The sequence below is a fragment of the Oryx dammah genome, unplaced genomic scaffold, assembly GCF_014754425.2.
Source record: "Oryx dammah isolate SB20612 unplaced genomic scaffold, SCBI_Odam_1.1 HiC_scaffold_29, whole genome shotgun sequence".
Lineage (NCBI taxonomy): Eukaryota > Metazoa > Chordata > Mammalia > Artiodactyla > Bovidae > Oryx > Oryx dammah.
In genome coordinates this window covers 38,700,777-38,719,810 of record NW_024070213.1, presented here as the reverse complement: position 1 = coordinate 38,719,810, position 19,034 = coordinate 38,700,777, and the positions used below count along the sequence as shown (strand labels likewise).

The window sequence follows — 19,034 nt, the reverse complement described above, 5'->3', positions numbered from 1 at the left end:
CAAATGTCCTCGTCTCTCTTGTTCGGTATCAGGAATTCAGTGCTGCTAACAGTGAACCCCAGGGATGTGAGGATGAGCTGACTTCATGCCAAGAATGTGCTCGGCACATCAGACATGCTCAATAAACATTGGTCCTCCATGGTGCTGCTTTCTGAAGGCAGCGGGAGAAGACAGCTGGTCTTGGGGACATGGGTGCCTTCAGAGTGCACCTCCTGCATTTCAGTACCTGGTCCACATGTCACCTTTTCAGTTAGGCCTTCCCTAACCATCCATATGAACAGCTCATCTTCCCCGCCTCAGCCTGGTCTGCGCCTTTTCTTTCCTACTTGATTCTTCTCTGCTTAACGTATTGTATTCTGTGTGATCGACTCTGTGTTTTTAGAGAAGGCCATGGCAACCCACTCCAGTACTCTTGCCTGGAAAATCCCATGGACGGAGGAGCCTGGTAGGCTGCAGTCCATGGGGTCTTGAAGACTTGGACATGACTGAGCGACTTCACTTTCACTTTTCACTTTCATGCATTGGAGAAGGAAATGGCAACCCACTCCAGTGTTCTTGCCTGGAGCATCCCAGGGACGCGGGAGCCTGGTGGGCTGCCGTCTGTGGGGTCGCACAGAGTCGGACACGACTGACGTGACTTCGCAGCGCAGCAGCACTCTGTTTTACTTGTCTGTTGGCTGTTTTTCCTTCCATGTGAGTTCTAGGAGGAGAGGAATGATTGTGTTATCCACTGTTATGTTCTTGGTGCCTGTAACAGTGGGAGATATATATTCTGTGTTTTACCTATAATTGTATTTTTAGTGCCCAGCATACTGCCTGTCATATACTGGTGAGAGAACAAATAAATAGTTGAGCAAAGTAAATGAGATGTATTGATTTAGGGTTTCTTACAGTATTAGTGTCTGACTCATATAGGATTTCTTTATATAAGCTCCCTTCGTTGTTAAAATATTCTGTAATAATTTATATTGTCATCTTAGGAAAAAAATTACTGAAATGTACAAGCTAAATGTTTGTGTTTTTCTGAGGCAGTCAGCAGGCAAGAAGCCTCTCTGTGGGTGCATAGATGATGGGAGGGATCATGTTCCATCCACCAGGCCAAAGCTTTCAGAGATGTGACCCCAATGTGCCAGAGTCCCACTCCAGGATTTTTCTTGTCTCTTGGGAAAGCCAGGCCACAGTCAGCATGAGAATTAGATCAATGAAGCTTGTCCTTGATGAGCTGCAAGCTTCCAGGCTCTAGAGTTGGCCTGTGAAAGGATTTTCCTTCCCTCAGGAAGGAAAGGCATAAGGACTTTTGCCAGAGTGGGGACTTACTAAGTGGCATGTTTCTGGAGACCAAACCCAATCCCTCTCAGGATCTGATAGTCCCCCAGGGACTGTCTCTCTCAAGCCTCAGGGCCCAAATTTGCAACATGGTGCCAGAAGGGTTATACAATGTTAGGAGGACGAGGGAGATTAGATTAGAGGGTCCAGTCAAGACCCAAGAGCATACAGGATGGACTTTTCTGGATGCATGAGCTGATGAAATCTAGGAGCAGGAGCCTACAAGATGAACCTGTGGTTCTCCACACTCGGGCAGAGAACTAGCAAATGTGCTGGTGGAGCCCACTGGAGCATTGACGTGGAAATGTTGTATCTGACAGGGAGGTTATGTCTGTTTTTCTATCATAGCACAGGCTCTGTTTGAAAGTTAGTTGCATGGGATGCAATGCTCAGAGGCCTCCATCACACTCTCAGACTCAGCTGCTTCTCCACTTTCTTTTGCAGCATGGGCTACTGCATTCTTTTTGTGCACGGACTGAGCAAGCTGTGTGCGTGGCTGAATCGTTGTGGTGCCACCACCCTGAGTGTGTCCACGGTGCTGCTACTGCTGCTTTTCTCCTGGAAAACCGTGAAACAGAATGAAATTTGGCTATCGAGAGAGGCCCTATTCAGGTATGACTAGAGGGATAAAAGTGAATCTCTTCCCGTTATTTCTTTGCTTATGTATTTGTTTCCAAACAAATCAGGTGACATGGATCTGGTGATATTTACGACTCCAGAAGTGTTTTTCAGTGAAGTTATAAATGGAAGATGTCCTTTTATTTTGGGTTTTAACTTCAGCTTTTTAAAATAGTATATTAGGTTTTATGGGAGCTCATTCTAAGTGAATTGATGAAAATAAGGATCACCGGAAACTTTGGGGGGAGTCTGTGAATTGAGATGGAAAGTCTTAATGATAAGCTGGGCTGTAAAATCAGCTATAAACAAAATGAAACAATAAGTCTAATTCCATTGTTCAGCTGAGTGAATGGGAAAGGTGAGTACACAGCAAGAAGGGAGAGAAATGCAGTACATTTTCTTTAAAATGTTTCAGAACATTAAGTCATGATCTGTGATCTAGTTGCTTTATTTTGGAACATTAATTGTGAACAGGAAATGGTTTCTCATCTCCTGGTAAGTTTTTATATGGTGTAGAAGCTGTTTCAGAATATAGTGAAGTGTTAGTCACTCAGTCGTGTCTGCCTCTTTACAACCATTGACTATTGCCATTGACTGTAGCCTGCCAACCTCCTCTGTTCAAGAGATTCTCCAGGCAAGAATATTGGAGTGGGTAGCCATTCCCTTTTCCAGGGGATCTTCCCAACCCAGGGACTGAACCCAGGTCTCCTGCAATGCAGGCAGATTCTTTACCATCTGAGCCACGAATATAACAATGTCCTAAATGTCTAAAGTATAAACATCCTTTGGGTCACTCATCATGCTGTGTTTCTGGACTTGATTTGTCTCATTGATGCCACAGCCCAGGCAACCTTTCCTGGGCTCCTGGCTCAGCCACACCTGACCTCCCATGAGTATTTCCCAGTCTCTAGGAGTTCCTAGTTTTTGCCTGCTTCCAGCTTCTGTCCTCACTTGTGGCCCAGTTGGCCAGTTCAGTCAATGTGCTTTTATTTGGTTCCCTGATCACCTGGTACCCTACACTTATTCTTTGGAGGCAAACGACTGAAAATGTGTAGCAGACTCGTTGTCTGAACAGTCTGTCTTGAGGGGACCTGAATACTTGCAAAGGAATGAATGGAGGGTAAACTTACCCCAGTTTTCTCTCTTCACATCACAGTTCCCAGGAAGATAAAGTCTTCTAACTGAGCCTGAACTTAAGTCATGTGCCTGCCTTTTGTCCCCCATCAGGGCACTGAGATGACAGAACTAGTCAAAGACTCTCCTCTAACTTCCATGGGGATGATGGGGGGGGAGTTGGCTTCCTCTGAGATAACACAGCAAAAGCAAATTCTCCAGGAAGTCCACTTCAAACAATATATCTGATTTTGCTACTTGGCAGTTTGACTTTTTTAATAGAAAAAAATGTAATTTGGCATGCATGTCTTTATTATTACATGTCATTTATTGTCATTCTCATTCTCATTGTCACCATCATTATTTCCATGGGTACTGTAGGGACCTGTTACTCTGGTTTTTTTTTTTTTTTCCTTTTCTATGAATTGTTTTTCATTTTTAGGCTGCAGAGCCTGTTTTGTTCCTGTCATATCCCAGACTTCAGTGCAGTGCTTACAGATGACAGTGAACTCGTTCCCTCTTACTGCCCAGTGCTGAAGTCTTTTTGTAAACACAAGGGCATGGAAGTTCAGGAATATAACTTCCTCCTGGTTTCTGTTGACTTAATTCATTTTTTCTTTCACTTTCAGTAGTCAGTGATTTTATGAGAAATGTTTAAATGGTTCTGCCCTATGTTAAACTTTCTTGAGTAAAGGTACTAAGAGTGATTGCATTTTATAATGATGTTTACTGCTTAATCAGAGCAACTCTGGGGATGGATTCTGGCAGACAGTGGTTTATCTCAAGGATAACAAGTTAGTGTTCAATCCCTATACAACTGATGCCAGCAGTTTTAAAAAGGGAAAACAAAATAGCAAAATACTCATTGACCTTGCATGCAGAGGCTTCTGGTTTTTTAGATGGGAGCATGTAGGAAGTGAGCAGTTGATTACTAAAACATTCCACATATGTACAGAAAGAAACTTTGTGTCTGAGAGGCCTTTGGTGATCAAATGGAGTTTTGTGTAATATGCAAATCAAAGCTATCAATAGGTTTTAAAAAGCTTTACCTATTATAATTTATATTCTGAGAAAACTTTTAAGAATCTGAGACTTCAAGTTTTTTCTTTTTCCTTCAAGACCAGATGTTTGTATATATTCATCTTTCCTGAGCAATGTTCAAATTAGTTGAACATTTACCAGGAATCTTTGAGTCATGATAGTATTAGTAGTTGGTGTTCCGGAATTAGGCTTTTTGGCTTTGCTCCAAATTCCACTGTTTAATAGCTATATGATCCTGGGTGAGTTACTCAACCACTTCATGCCTTGGTTTCTTTATTTTAAAATTTAGGAATTTGGGATTAACATATATATACTTCTTTATGTGAAACAGATAACCAACAAGGATCTACTGTATAGCACAGGGAACTATTCAATATATTTATTCAATATCTTGTGATAAACCATAATTTATGGTTTCCCTAATGGCTTAGTGGGGAAAGAATCTGAAGCCTGCAATGCAGGAGACACAGGAGATGTGGGTTTGATCCTTGGGTCCGGAAGATCCTCTGGAAAAGGAAATGGCCTGAATCATTTTGCTGTATGTACACCTAAAACTAACACAACATTGTAAATCATCTAAATTCCAATACAGAATTGTAAAGTAAAATTAAAAATAAAGAAAGAAAAGAAAAAATAAATTTCATTTAAAAAGTTTTTACTAAATTTTTAAAATTTAGAATAGTGATAGTGTCTATCTTCTGGTAGGGGCTTCCCAGGTGGCACTAGTGGTAAAGAACCCATCTGCCAATGCAGGAGACATGAGAGAGGTGGGTGGTTTGATCCCTAGGGAAGATCTCTAAGAAGATCCCTCCAGAGAAGATCCCCTGGAGGAGGGCATGGCAACCCATACCAGTATTCCTGCCTGGAGAAACCCATGGACAGAGGAGCCTGGTGGGCTACAATCCATAGGGTCACAAGGAGTCAGACATGACTGAAGTGACTTAGTACACACGTGCATCTTCTGGTGTATTTATAAGAATAAAAGAGTGTGTTAAAAGATGCCCAGGGCAGTGTGATAAACACTATGTTTATAACACTAAGGTTATTGCTCTGCATTTTGTTCTAGGACATGAGCGAGAAGTGGGTTGGGGGAGAGACTAGAGGAGCCTGAAGTCTGGATGGGAGTCAGACGCATGAGCACATTTTAATATAATGTAGCAGGTGGTAGGATCTTCCCTGGTGGCTCACTGGTAAGAATCCACCTGCCAGTGAGGGAGATATGAGTTCAATCCCTGGGTCAGGAAGATTCCCTGGAGAAGGAAATGGCAGCCCACTCCGGTATTCCTGCCTGAGCAATCCCATGGACAGAGGAGCCTGGCGGGCTACAGTTCATGGGGTTGCAAACAGTTGGACACAACTTAGCAGCTAAACAACAAAGCAGCTGGTAAACAAGAGGAAGGGCAGGACACTGTATAAGTATAGGCAGGTGACTGTAATCAACCCAAGCCTTCAAAGACTGTCCTTTTGTGGGCCTGAGCTCGGTATGGTAGGATGAGGAAAACCTAAAGTAGTTGTAATGGTCAAAACCAAGAGCTGGCCCACTGAGTAAGAACAAGTTCTAGATAAGCTGATGTCCTTACAGAGGTCCTAATTCTGTTTTCTCCTCTGTTCCAAACTGTAAACTCATTGACCATCCCAGGTCATATGGTGTCGAGAGCTCTCTAATTATATGGAGTGGTTTTGCTGGCAATACTATGATCAACCTTACAGAATATCTTAGGACAGAGCTTTGTGTTAGAGAAAATCCAAATTTCAATCAAGTTCCAGTGTTTCCAGCTAAGGCCTCCTCCCACAAAAAAGATGGCACTGAATGATGTATATTTAGGAGATACCAATGCAAAGTCACCTCACATCTTTGTACGTCTATTCTTGAAAACCTGTCACACAAAAGTGTAAGAATCCAATCCTTGTGTCTCACCAAGGGCTCAGAGAGAGAGTAGTTCATCCAAGTCAGACTAGCTGTGAAAAGGAGGAACCAGGATTTGAACCCAAATCTAATGTAAAAGCCAAAGAATGTATATACTTCACCACACTTATATTTTGCTTTATGTTGTCTAACTTAATCTAAGCCCAGTGTAAACAGAGACAGACAGACAGAGCGAGAGACAGAGACAGAATGAGAGAATTTGTAATCATAGTTGCAAGGTACATTTTCTTTAATCTCTTAGAATAGGAAATTATTCTGCTATCTAATCTGAGGAGATAGAAACTCCATACGTCCAGCTGAACTGAGTGATACCCCAGACTCATGTGTGTTTGCAGGAAATTGTACCAAAATAACACAATTTGATTAAATATTTTCTTCCCATCCCCCAAATCTTCAAAATACCTAGAATGACAAAGATAGCATATTTTGTTTTGCATCCAGTTTGGGTTCTCTCTGAATCCCATTCATGAACTGTTTAAATGATCCATGGACCACCCTTAAGAATTTATGGCCTAGATCTTCCTCCCTTTCTGTATAAAACACATTTCTTTTTCTTCCTCTGGAATTGCTGAGCCAGAAAGATAAGCAGATCTCTCAGGGCAGAGAACAGAAACCAGAGATTGGCAGATTCCTTTGTAAAAGCCAGACTATAAATATTTGAGGCTTTGTGGGCCCTCTAGTCTCTTTTGCAGCTACTCTGCTGTTACCTTGGGAAAGAGGCCAAAGACATTTTTGTAAAAGGGTAAACCCATGGATGTGTCTGTCGCCCATTAGGCCGTAGTTTGTTTATCAATGATATAAACATAGTCACAAGTGACATTCTAGTGTACCTAGTACCTTGTGGTACCTTTTAGGTTTATCCAATATTGACCAACTTCAGGAATGATTCTGACCTTGTATTGGCCTTGGTTGAAATGTCTGCTCAAATATTTACTCCAGTCTGTAACCTTAGAAAATGGTCTTCACTCTCTGAGCTTCAATTTCCTCAACTACAATATGGGAGGTACAGTATACTACCCATCTGATAGGTTGTTGAAGGGAGGAAAGGAGATAGCCCTTGGAAGTGGATGCTTAGCTCAGTGCTTGATTTAAAATGAGCCTGCATAAGCACTGGCCATCCTGAGTGTGTTGTTGGAAACCTTAGGTTAAATAGGGTCACAATCGAGGAGAACCACAAATTCTTACTTTCCTTTCCTGTTAACCTCTGACTGAATACTATGTGTTTTTTAAAAATGTTTGTTTTCTAATCAGGAATTTGGAGATGGTTTTCCTGACCTATTGTTCCAGTAATATAAATAAAACAAACGTTCTACAAACTTGGAGAGATACCTGAGAGAAGTGTCTTGATATCTCTGGTATTTTTCAAGTCTTCTGCAAATGAGAGGTGTGAGGGAGAAATGTAAAGTGCATGAATACAGACCCTGCATTCAGAGGGAGGCTTTTATTCATAATCCTTGTTGTAGTTATTAATAGGGCTTCCCCCGTGACTCAGTGATAAAGAATTCGCCTGCCAATGCAACGGATGCAGGAGACGCAGGTTCAGTCCCTGGGTTGGGAAGATCCCCTGGAGAAGGAAATGGCAATCTGCTCCAGTATTCTTGCCTGCGAAATCCCATAGAGAAGCCTGGCAGGCTACAGTCCATGGGATCAAAAAGAGTCAGACACGACTTAGCAAGTAAACAATAGTAGCAACTGCAGTCATTAATAGGGTTTGAGGTCCAGCGCCATAACTTATGAATGCTACATTTCCTTGTGGAGTAAGTATGTGTAAGGCCGCACATTCTGTTAAGACAGCTGGGACGACTGAATCACAGCGTCCAGGTCACAAGCTGAGGAGGCTGGCCTGGGAAGGAGGGGCAACCTGGCCACTCAGAGTGACACGGAAAGTTTTGCCTTTGACTAGTTTATCTTTCTTTTTTCATAAACTGTTCATTGTAAAATGAGAGACTGGAAAAACGAAGCAGGAAAAGATTACGTAGAGAATGTAAAGGTCAAAAACAACAATGGGAAATAACAATGGGAAAAGCAGTATAGTCACAGGACTTTAGTTACTCCACCCACACCCGCTCGCCTGCTACGAATGTTACTACTTCCTACTGCCATCCCTGAACAATGCCCTCATCTTCACAAGGATGTGTTTTCGCAGACTGAACTTGGGTGAAACATAATAGAGCGGCTATGCTAATTGCACAGAGGAAGGATCCATTCCAATAAATATTACAGTTATATCTGTGCTGGAATCAAAGTTATCTTTAAAATCTCCCTGTACCATGCACTGTGTAGTTTTGGAGAGAAAAATCAGACATTTTCCTGTATAAAAATTAAATTTTTAAAAAGCCATCACTATCACTCTGACCTTGGTCCTGCCCTGTGACTAAATATACTTTGGGTAATGTCCATTTGAAATGTTACATTAAAATTCTAGCTTTGTTTGTTAGCTAGTGAGCTGCACTGTGAGGGTGATTGAAGAGACTGATGGTTTCACTGGAGCAGCCAAATGGTAGCATCTGTAAATCTTTTGTTTTGGGTTAGTCATTTTCTAGTGAGAGGATTCCTCCAGTCTCCTCCCTGGGAGTCCAATCCCGGCTGCCAGTGTGCAGAGCTTTGCATGGATACCACAGGGTGAGGAGGATCCACTGTTCAGAATGCATATTGTCACTTAACCTACTTTGGAGGCACATCTCTACTGGCCCTCAGCTGTACCTGTTGTTTCTGAATGCAGGATCTCTCTGATTCAGTTCTCTAGGGAGTAACATGAATACATGCTAAGTCGCTTCAGTGTCCGACTGTTTGCAACCCCATGGACTGTAGCCCACCAGACTCCCCTGTTCATGGGATTCTCCAGGCAAGAATACTGGAGGGGGTTGCCATGCCCTTCTCCAGGAGTCTTCCCAACTCAGGAATCGAACCCAAGTATCTTATATCTCCTGCATTGGCAAGCAGGTTCTTTACCACTAGCGCCACCTGGGAAGCCCTCTAGAGAGTAAACTTCCTGCCTTTTGCTGGGAAGAGAAAGAATAGTGAAATAAGTCGCTGGGATGTGCAGGGCCAGAGAGAGGTAGCTAGGGCCATGCATTTGACCTCGCCTTAGCAGCTCCTCAGAAGGTGGAGTCTGCGGCTTTTACAGGATGTTGCCCTCAGCTTGGTCTCTAGCTTCATACACTCCCTGTACATTCTGTCCTCTGGAGAGTTCCTCAAGGAGCCGGCCAGTGGATTTTAAGTGGGACAGTCTTTGCTGGTCCTAAGGGGCTGTTAATTTTTTTTTCTTTCATTTATTTGTTTGCCTTTGCACATTTTTCTTTATTTTAAAATTAAAAACAATTTTTATTGGCTTATAACATTAAACAGGGGCTATTTCAACAAAAGCTCAACAAAGGTCACAATACCCTGACATATTTCCCTAACAGCTTTAACACTTTGTATGGAATTTCCCTAGTGTTCTTACCTAGAAGAGGTACTGCGTTTGAAATACAGTTGCCCAGAAACTAGGTTGTCATCGTGTCTCCTTCCTCTCACCCTTAGCCTGTTCCCCTCCCACATTTAACGCTCAGAAGTTCTGGAGTTTTCTTCCCAGAGAGCTGCCAAACCCACCTACCGTTGTCACTTCCCTGCCACCACCTCCTTGCAGGTGAGGGAACAGAGACTCTAGAAGCAAATTCCTTGGGTCAGAATCCCATTCTTGGTACTGACTACCAGGCTGATCTTGTGCAAGGTGAATTTGTGGTGCAGTTACAAGCGACTTGTATTACCTTCAAAACTTCAGCGTTACCCTCTGGGGCTCCCCAGGTATTTTGTTTTGCCAGTCTAAGCAGACTAATACACTCATGACTTAAGAAATTTTTAACTTTTCTGAGCCAAGCCTCCTTTCCTTACCTCCAACTTGTAGAATATTTATTAATAATTACACCTGCCTTTAAATAAAATTAGCCCTGGCTTAGTACGTGAGAAATGTTTATTTCCAACAAACCTTGGTAGGGAGGCGAGTCTACAGTCATCCTTCTTGTAATGATTTATTTTTATAGATAATCTCAATTTTTTTTTAAAAAAGAGGAAGGCTATAAGTGAAAGAAGTAAGGAAAAAGCTGAGTTAACCTGAGCATGCATGGTTGTCCCCCCAAAGAATCATCTCTCACTACTTCCTGCTCCTCTGCTTCACATGCAGTTAGTGTATATTTCTTGTGCATAATTGTGCACAACCTTCACTGTTTTCCACAGAAGCATGTTTAGTAACTCATAAGGTCCACAAGTTTTGGAAGAGGCTTTGATGGATGCAATGAACATTTCAAATACAGGTTCATAAATCTGTGATTAAAACATGAAAGAAACTGGCAACATTCCTAAGCAGTACTCTTTGTTACTCATTTTTTTTTTTAATTTATTAACTTTTAGGTCTGGAGTTCAAACTCTGCCCCACAATGCCAAGGTTCACTACAACTATGCCAATTTCCTGAAGGACCAGGGTCGGAACAGGGAAGCCATCTACCACTACAGAACGGCCCTCAAGTAAGCTGCAGCTGGGTGTCTATGCTTTTCAGGCCCTTGTATATTTCACTCACCCCTCCCAGTATATAGAGACCTTGTTTCTCTTGACAGTGACCATCTCCCTGGAGGTGGTATAGATCTTGGACTCCAAGTTTTTGGCTCTTTGTTCAAGTCTGTTATAAGTTTACTTTGCTTCTAACTTTCGGTGTTTTCTTATAAAAATTTCCATTGCTACACATGATGTAATGAAGTGACACAGTTAAATACATATATACAGACCTATAGAAATTGGTTATAAAAAATATTCTCGTACATTCATAGGATATTTACACCAATGAATTCTTCCCAGCCTAGGCTTCCCATTATCTGAAAGGATTTATACAGAAGCTTTTGAGAATAGAAGTAAAATACTCTGATCACTGTGTTAAATTAAAAAAAAAAAAGTGAGAATTCATTTAATTACTCTGTTGGGAATATGTTAATAAGGTATGTATATACATTAGTTCAGTCGCTCAGTCGTACATACAGGTATATATAGTATATTTTTTAATGTTTTAAAATTTTAAACATGAGCAGCCCTGACATTCTCTTTGTACTTATCTACTGGAAGAGAATATACCATGCATGGCTTTAGAGATGATTTTACTGCATGCCTGTTCACTCGTGTCTGACTCTTTTCGACCCCATGGACTGTAGCCCACCAGGCTCCCCTGTCCATGGAATTTTCCAGGCAAGAATCCTGGAGTGGATTGCCATTTCCTCCTGCAGGAGACTGTCCCAACCCAGGAATCGAAACTGTGTCTGTTGCATCTCCTGTGTTGGCAGGCAGATTCTTTACCACACCACCACCTGGGAAGCCCCAGAGATGATTTTAGATTCAGATTTAAGTTCTGCAGTATCAGCAGCCATCTGTATTGCTTTTAGGTACCCAAACTGCAACTCTGATTTTCAAGATGGTCTTTCCCCTCCCCCCAAAAAGAAGGTCTGCCCTAGAAGATCTCAGATAATAATGTGTTTAACCTGGAAGGAGTGAAGACCTGATAACTAAACACAGCCTCAGAATCTCCCCATGTGAGCTCACAGAAGTGTTTTCAAGAGGTTTCCATGCCTCTACAGTGTGTCCCACATTTGGTTGAATTTTCTGATACTGTTCCACTTTGGGACATGCTCTGCAATATGTGTACCAAACAAAGCATACATTCACTGAGGCACCCTTCTTGGATTGTCTTAAGGTGTAGTTTGAAATTGTCATTCTTAAAGTAACTGACCTAATTTACACCTGTGGCAGATTCATGTCAATGTATGGCAAAACCAATACTGTATTGTAAAGTAAAATAAAATAAAAATTAAAAAAAATAAAGTTATCCTTTTGAATAGTATTCTACATAAGTATATTTGGTCATCAAGCAAAGTCTTTTAGACTTTAGGATTTATTATTTAATATTCAATATGGGAAAAATTTTAAACTATTCACATCGAATTCTCTTTCCCAAAGATTTCAAGAAATATGAGCCCCAGAGGAATAATTGCAACAAAGCTCATTATTGTGAAAAAGAAGTTTTTATTAAGAAATAGAAAGCATTTTGAAAGATTTAATAAGGAATTATTTTTTTTCACTGCAAACCAGTTTATCCAAATGTTTACACTGCTTATCTCTGGTTAGTGAGATTATGGTTTAATTTCTTTATTCTTTCCTTTGTGTTCCAGACGTTTTACAATGAACATGCATTATTTTTGAATTGAGGAAGTGTCATTTTTTTTAAAAAGGCGTGTTCTTTCAAGGGACATTCAAGCCAATAAATTATGTTTTATCTTCAATAATTAATTAGTGTGTCATGATTTCAGGTGGCATTCTTAAAGGGAAGAGAAGAGCAGTAAGTTTGTCTGAAAAATATTGGTGGAAGGGAAATGTACTTGTATCTTTTTAAGTTTTTTTCATTCTAACACACTATTTTATGTCAAATTCAAACAAAAAAATAAGGCAGATCCTAAGGCACAGCTTGGGGCAAAAGTATAAACTAAGCAAAATTCTCCTGCAGCTGATTTTACAGAATCGCAGTAGCTGGTTGGGACTTCCGCCTGTTTCCTATGAAACAATAAAGATAAATGTTTGCTTCAACAACTGTGCTTCAGGAAGAAACATGTCCTTTGAGAAATGTGGTAAAAATCATTAAAGCTAAAAATATACTGCATAGTAATTAGTGCAATAACTCATCCTCTCCCCACCAGGCTGAAAATACTTTTAATTTAAATTATTATTATTTTTGTGTGGATACCTCTGTGTGAATTTTCAGTGGATGTGGTTGTTTTTTTTTTTTTTAAGTAAATTGTCACTCTTTAAGTTAAAAAAAGGAAAATACTACGACTGTTCATCATTTTGATGATTATTTACCCCTGGTGACTGGAAGACTGTCCTTCCTTTGATATAACTCTCTGTGGAGGTTGCAGACTTTGGGGTTCTGCCCTGTCCCAACTGTTTCATGCTGCTGTACCTTTGTTGTCTCTGATGTTTTCCGTATTTGCACACAGCAAGAAAGAGAATAATGAGGGAAATGCAGGATTAAATGTGGTGTTATCTGAAGTCAGTCCCCAAAGTTATTCATTCCTGTTGTAATAACTGTATAGATTCCAAAGACAATGGTGAAATTAGTCATAAAGTTTGTATCTGTACCTATATCTTTTTGGCTGGCTTACAGTTCTCAAAATAACACTATATTAAATTGGTAATTATATATGGCATGAATACTGTGCTTCTTTTAAACTTTATTCTGTTTTTTAAACAATGTAGAAGAACCATTAACTTCATTTTGGTGTACCTCTTTTATGACATTTCTGTATTGCAAGGGAGGTCACCCTTGGATAATGCCACAGCTGAAGTCATAGATTCAGATTAAGACTCGAATCATCAAAGGAAATTGTCAGAACGATTTCCTTAAATCCTCCACAAAGACAGGTATAAGTTCTCCTTTGCTGTGAGGGTGGGTGTCATGTTTATTGGAGTGTTATAAAGGTTGGGATTCTGTACACTGGAAAATCAGAATACTGCTGGTGAAGCTGCCTTTTTCCTTCAAAAGTTTTTGACCATTGATTTACTCTGGAGAAGGCTCCTACCATTTCAACTCATATGATGGGAGTAGAAAGTCCAGAGACCACCCAACCATTAAGCTCTTCCTGTACAAAACCTCTCATGGAATGATTCATTTGGTAAGCCCAAAAGGAGTGAGAGTGGCACTTCCCAAATAAAGTGCAGGTAATACTGTATGTATAGTTGGCCAGTTGCTTCTTGATTAGTTTTAAAAGTCAGTTTAAAGTGAAGAATCATAAAATAAATAATGCACACTCAAATGTTTTATTGTACCCTAAAATTTCACAGGTACCCCCATTTACCAATTCTTTTAATGTCATACCAAGTCTTTTGCTTTGAGTAAGAGTCTGCTGATTAGAATTGGCAAAAAACACATACATAATTCATTTCTGTGGTGATGAGTTTTGATACTTTAAAGTGGACTAAAAATGTAAAGACTGAGACTTCTGATGTTTCTTTTCGAGTCTTTTACAATTATTCTTATATTGAATTCAATAGCAATTTTTGAGCAACTTCCCTTGTTTGAGTTTTTTTAGTTTTCATAGAAATTACAACTCTCTTTTTCACATTTATATTTTATCAGTTTGTAAGATATTTCATTATATCATGAAATTGCAATAAACTGGAATAAATTTGTTAATAAACACAACTGACTCAAGCAGCATAACTTACAGGAACAAAAGGGCCCAGACTTATAGAGAGGGTTTATTAAGAAGTATATATCCCCCAAAATGCTTTACAGACAAGAGAGAACATCTGGAAATCTGATGATACATTTACATGTCTGTTTTAAAAGAGTCTTCATTAGAAGTCTCATGGAAATTATTTTTCATCTTAAGTATAGATTCCCTACAAAAATCAATTACTGATTGGCTAATATGGGCTAGGCATTAAGAACCCTGAAGCTGGCAATGAGAATAGGGTTCACCTTTATTCAGGTGGATCAAAAAAGTCTCTCTGATGTCAGCAGGCATCACTCCATGTTCCTCTAAACATTTGTTCATTTAGATGTCCTCTTCCTTCCAGCCCCTGACAGTAAGCCCCCGCCACACCCAGACTGGCTGATGCATTCCAGGTAGTTGGATATCAGCCACATATAAAAAGGCTGTGATCCTCAGCCACCCAGATAGCTATTTTCTTTTCACAGTTATGGTTTCACATGAAATTCACAGACATAGTCTAAGAAGTCACCCTCCTGTAAGTTATATTGAGTAGGAGATGCATTACTCAAATGTCCCTGACCTGAGGGATCTCGCAAGTGTCTTTGGGTCACCTGGCCCCTTAGAGAAGACTTGTCCACTCCTAATATATCTATTGTTGATCTTTTAAATAGAAAATCTGAAGAGGAGGGAAACTGTTAGTGGTGGGGAGGGGTGTTGAAGTCCCAGACCAGACATAATTAAAAGGAAAGGAATGTGCTTTTAAAACTCTTGTACAAAAGAAATATCCAACTGTTATATAAGTGGCTAACACATGGGAAAGGAGAAACTAAAATTTTTCTGACTGGGATTTTTTTTAATGCATAAAATAGAGACTTGTCATAAGAACATTTCCTACTGCTATCATTCTTTGTATCCCCTTGTATGTAGATAACTGGAAGTCTGCAAAGAGACTCCATGCGATTGTAATAAGTGTATGTGGGGAAAAGGAAATCATAGACAGTGATTACTGAAGAAAGCCATATCATTAGACTGTAAAGAAGTCTATGTCTCATTAACCCACTGTTCATTGATGTCCTGAGTCTATTAATAAGATTATTATAATTCCTTTGAAAAGTGTTGTCTATAAAACTGGTAGAGTTTGAACATTTTTTAAAAATCAAGATTTAATGATTACTTAAAAGCCCTTCTTTACCTAGGCTATTTTTGAATGAGCATTTAAAAATAACCCCCATGACTACAGGTGGCATTAACTACCAGCTGCCATGTATTTCTGGAAAGAATAAAAATTGCGATACCATTTGTTAACCTAGTTTAACAAGTGGAGATGGATTCTTCTGCTAGTGTGTCGTTTTCATTTATAAAAGTCTAAATATGCTTTCCAGTAGGACAATTGAAATTATTTTTGTTCCTTTTTGCTAAAATTATATTCTTACCACGTGTATTTTGTGCTAATTAAGTTTAGCAATTTTATTCATTAAATCCAAGACATTATACATTTCATTTAGAAAGCTAGAATTTTAGTCATATTGTGATCATACTTATGGACTATATTTCCACATGAATGTTCTATAATTTATATTAAAAACCATTTGCTCTCTTTTCTGCCTTAAACCACCATGTCACTTCAAAACCTCACTGTAAAAATAAAAATTAAAAAAAAAAAAACACCTCACTGTAGTTCCCCAGGAAACAGAATCCAAGGGAGAGATTAACAAACAGGAAGATCATTAATGCTGGCCAGAGAAACAAGATGGGCAGAGGGAGAAGCTGAGATGCAGTGTACTCCCAGGGGATCAGAGGAGCCCTTAGGGTGCTCGAGAGCTGGGCATCCTCAGAGTTGTCATGAAAGGAATGGAACATTTATACCCTCTTATCAACCAATGACTGGTCTAGGCAGTTCAGTTCCGTTCAGTTCAGTTGCTCAGTCATGTCCGACTCTTTGCTACCCCATGTATTACAGCACGCCAGGTCTCCCTGTCCATCACTGACTGCCGGAGTTTACTCAAATTCATGCCCATCAAGTCGGTGATGCAAGAACCAAAGAATTGGTGCTTTTGAACTGTGGTGTTGGAGAAGACTCTTGAGAGTCCCTTAGACTGCAAGGAGATCCAACCAGTCCATCCTAAAGGAAATCAGTCCTGAATACTAACTGGAAGGACTGATGCTGCAGCTGAAACTCCAGTACTTTGGCCACCTGATACGAAGAACTGACTCATTGGAAAAGACCCTGATGCTAGGAAAGATTGAAGGCGGGAGGAGAAGGGGACGGCAGAGCATGAGATGGTTGGATGGCATCACAGACTCAATGGATATGAGTTTGGGTAGGCTCTGGGAGTTGGTGACTGACAGGGAGGCCTGGTCTGCTGTAGTCCATGGGATCACAAAGAGTCAGACACAACTGAGCGACTGAACTGAACTGAACTGAACTGAACAGAATATCATTTAGATTTTCTGTTAAAATGAGAATAGTGGTGTTACCTACTTCATAGTGTTAGTGTTAGTCTCTCAGTCATGTCCAACTCTTTGCGACCCCATGGACTGCAGCCTGCCAGGCTCCTCTGTCCTTGGGATTCTCCAGGCAAGAATACTGGAGTGGGTTGCCAGTTACTTCCCCAATCAACCTCATAAGGCTGGAACATTAGAAGATAATTCACAAACAAGGTATAAAATAGTGTCTAAATACCTGGCCATGCTAAACTCAGTAAATGCTGTTAATGCACCCTAAATCAGACCCCTTCTCCCTGCCTTCACTGCCCATCTTCTCTCACCTGGATTGCTTCAATGTTCTCTGGTCTCCCCATTCTCACTTCTCCCTTCTGCCCTCCTGCCATCTGTTCTCAACACAGCAGCCCAGGGGAGTTCATTAGCGGTCCTGTGCTCAGAACATTCTGCTTGCTTCCATCAAGAATCAAGGGCCCTGCAGTGGTCTCCATGTCATGCACTGTCTGACCTCTGCCACTCAGACCTCACCTCCTATTGCACTTATCGCTGTCAGCTCCAGGAACGCTGGACAGCAGTTGCCACATTCCTATATCAGTTGGGAAAAAAAAAAAAACAAACATGCATGACCTAAAAGTAGAGCATTATGTTTTATTTGGCAGATGTCCCAGGACACAGCATCTCAGATAACTCTAAGAGACTACTCTGAAGAAGCAAATGGGGGTTGAAGATATGTAAGAGTTTTTGCAACAAAGACCAGGTAGTTGGAGCAACAAAAGATTACTGTTTATTAAAGAAAATCAGATATCTGAAGGAACTTAGTGTTTTTTTAATGTAGGGGAAGATACAAGAGTCTGGGTTCACTGAAAACCATTCCTTTGATGTGCACCTCAGCTATCTGGGGCCAGTATCATGTGCTGTCTCATCCTGAGTCTCCCCAGGGTGCACCATCAGAGGTGGCTGCAGCTGCTGGCTGCAGGATGGTGGGCATCTGGTTTCTATCCTGAGTCCCCCAGGGCTCACCATCTGGGCAGCTGTAATGTGATGATGTGATGGCTGCAACATGTTTGTTTGCTGATACGGCGGTCAGTATTTTTTCATTCACATCTATTACAGGGACTCTGCATTTGTCCTTCACTTCGTTTTTCTCCACTGCAGGTTTCAAGCTCTAATACACTTATACACTTTTAACACCACTAGCTATTGTCACCCTGCTTATTTAACTTATATGCAGAGTACATCATGAGAAACGCTGGGCTGGAAGAAGCACAGGCTGGAATAAAGATTGCTGGGAGAAATATCAATAATCTCAGATATGCAGATGACACCACCCTTATGACAGAAAGTGAAGAAGAACTAAAGAGCCTCTTGATGAAGGTGAAAGAGGAGAGTGAAAAAGTTGGCTTAAAGCTCAACATTCAGAAAACGAAGATCAGGGCATCTGGTCCCATCACTTCATAGAAAATAGATGGGGAAACACTAGAAACAGTGGCTGACTTTATTTTTCTGGGCTCCAAAATCACTGCAGATGGTGACTGCAGCCATGAAATTAAAAGATGCTTACTCCTTGGAAGAAAAGTTATGACCAACCTAGACAGCATATTGAAAAGCAGAGACATTACTTTGTCAACAAATGTCCGTTTAGTCAAGGCTGTGGTTTTTCCAGTGGTCATGTATGGATATGAGAGTTGGACTATGAAGAAAGCTGAGTACAGAAGAATTGATGCTTTTGAACTGTGGTGTTGGAGAAGACTCTTGAGAGTTCCTTAGACTGCAAGGAGATCCAACCAGTCCATCCTAAAGGAAATCGGTCCTGAATATTCATTGGAAGGACTGATGTTGCAGCTGAAACTCCAATACTTTGGCCACCTGATGTGAAGAGCTGACTCATTTGAAAAGACCCTGATGCTGGGAAAGATTGAGGGTAGGATGAGAAGGGGATGACAGAAGATGAGATGTTTGGATGGCATCACCAAATCAATGGACATGGGCTTTGGTGAACTCCAAGAGTTGGTGATGGACAGGGAGGCCTGGCATGCTGTGGTTCATGGAGTTGCGAAGTCAGACACGACTGAGCAACTGAACTGAACTGAGCTGCTGACCATTGTGTGTGTGTGTGTGTGTGTGTGTGTGTGTGTGTGTGTGTGTGTGTGTGTGTGTATGTGTATGTGTGTGTCTGCTTAGTCACTCAGTCATGTCTGACTCTGCAACCTCATGAGCTATAGCCCACCAGGCTCCTCTGTCTATGGAATTTTCAGGCAAAAATACTGGAGTGGGTTGCCACTTTCTACTCCAGGGGATCTTCCCAACCCAGGGATCGAACCTTCATCTCTTGTGTCTC

The 19,034-nt window shown here is 40.8% G+C and overlaps 1 protein-coding gene across 1 annotated transcript in view; it reads left to right on the top strand.

The window, feature by feature from the left end:
- The window catches only part of LOC120858525 (protein O-mannosyl-transferase TMTC1), a 302,518-nt gene that overhangs the window by 210,795 nt on the left and 72,689 nt on the right, over positions 1–19,034 (top strand). Inside the window, exons 10-11 of the mRNA XM_040234631.1 lie at positions 1,771–1,938; positions 10,415–10,528. Of these exons, the coding sequence (XP_040090565.1) occupies positions 1,771–1,938; positions 10,415–10,528 (282 nt within the window). The remainder of the gene's footprint in view (positions 1–1,770; positions 1,939–10,414; positions 10,529–19,034) is intronic.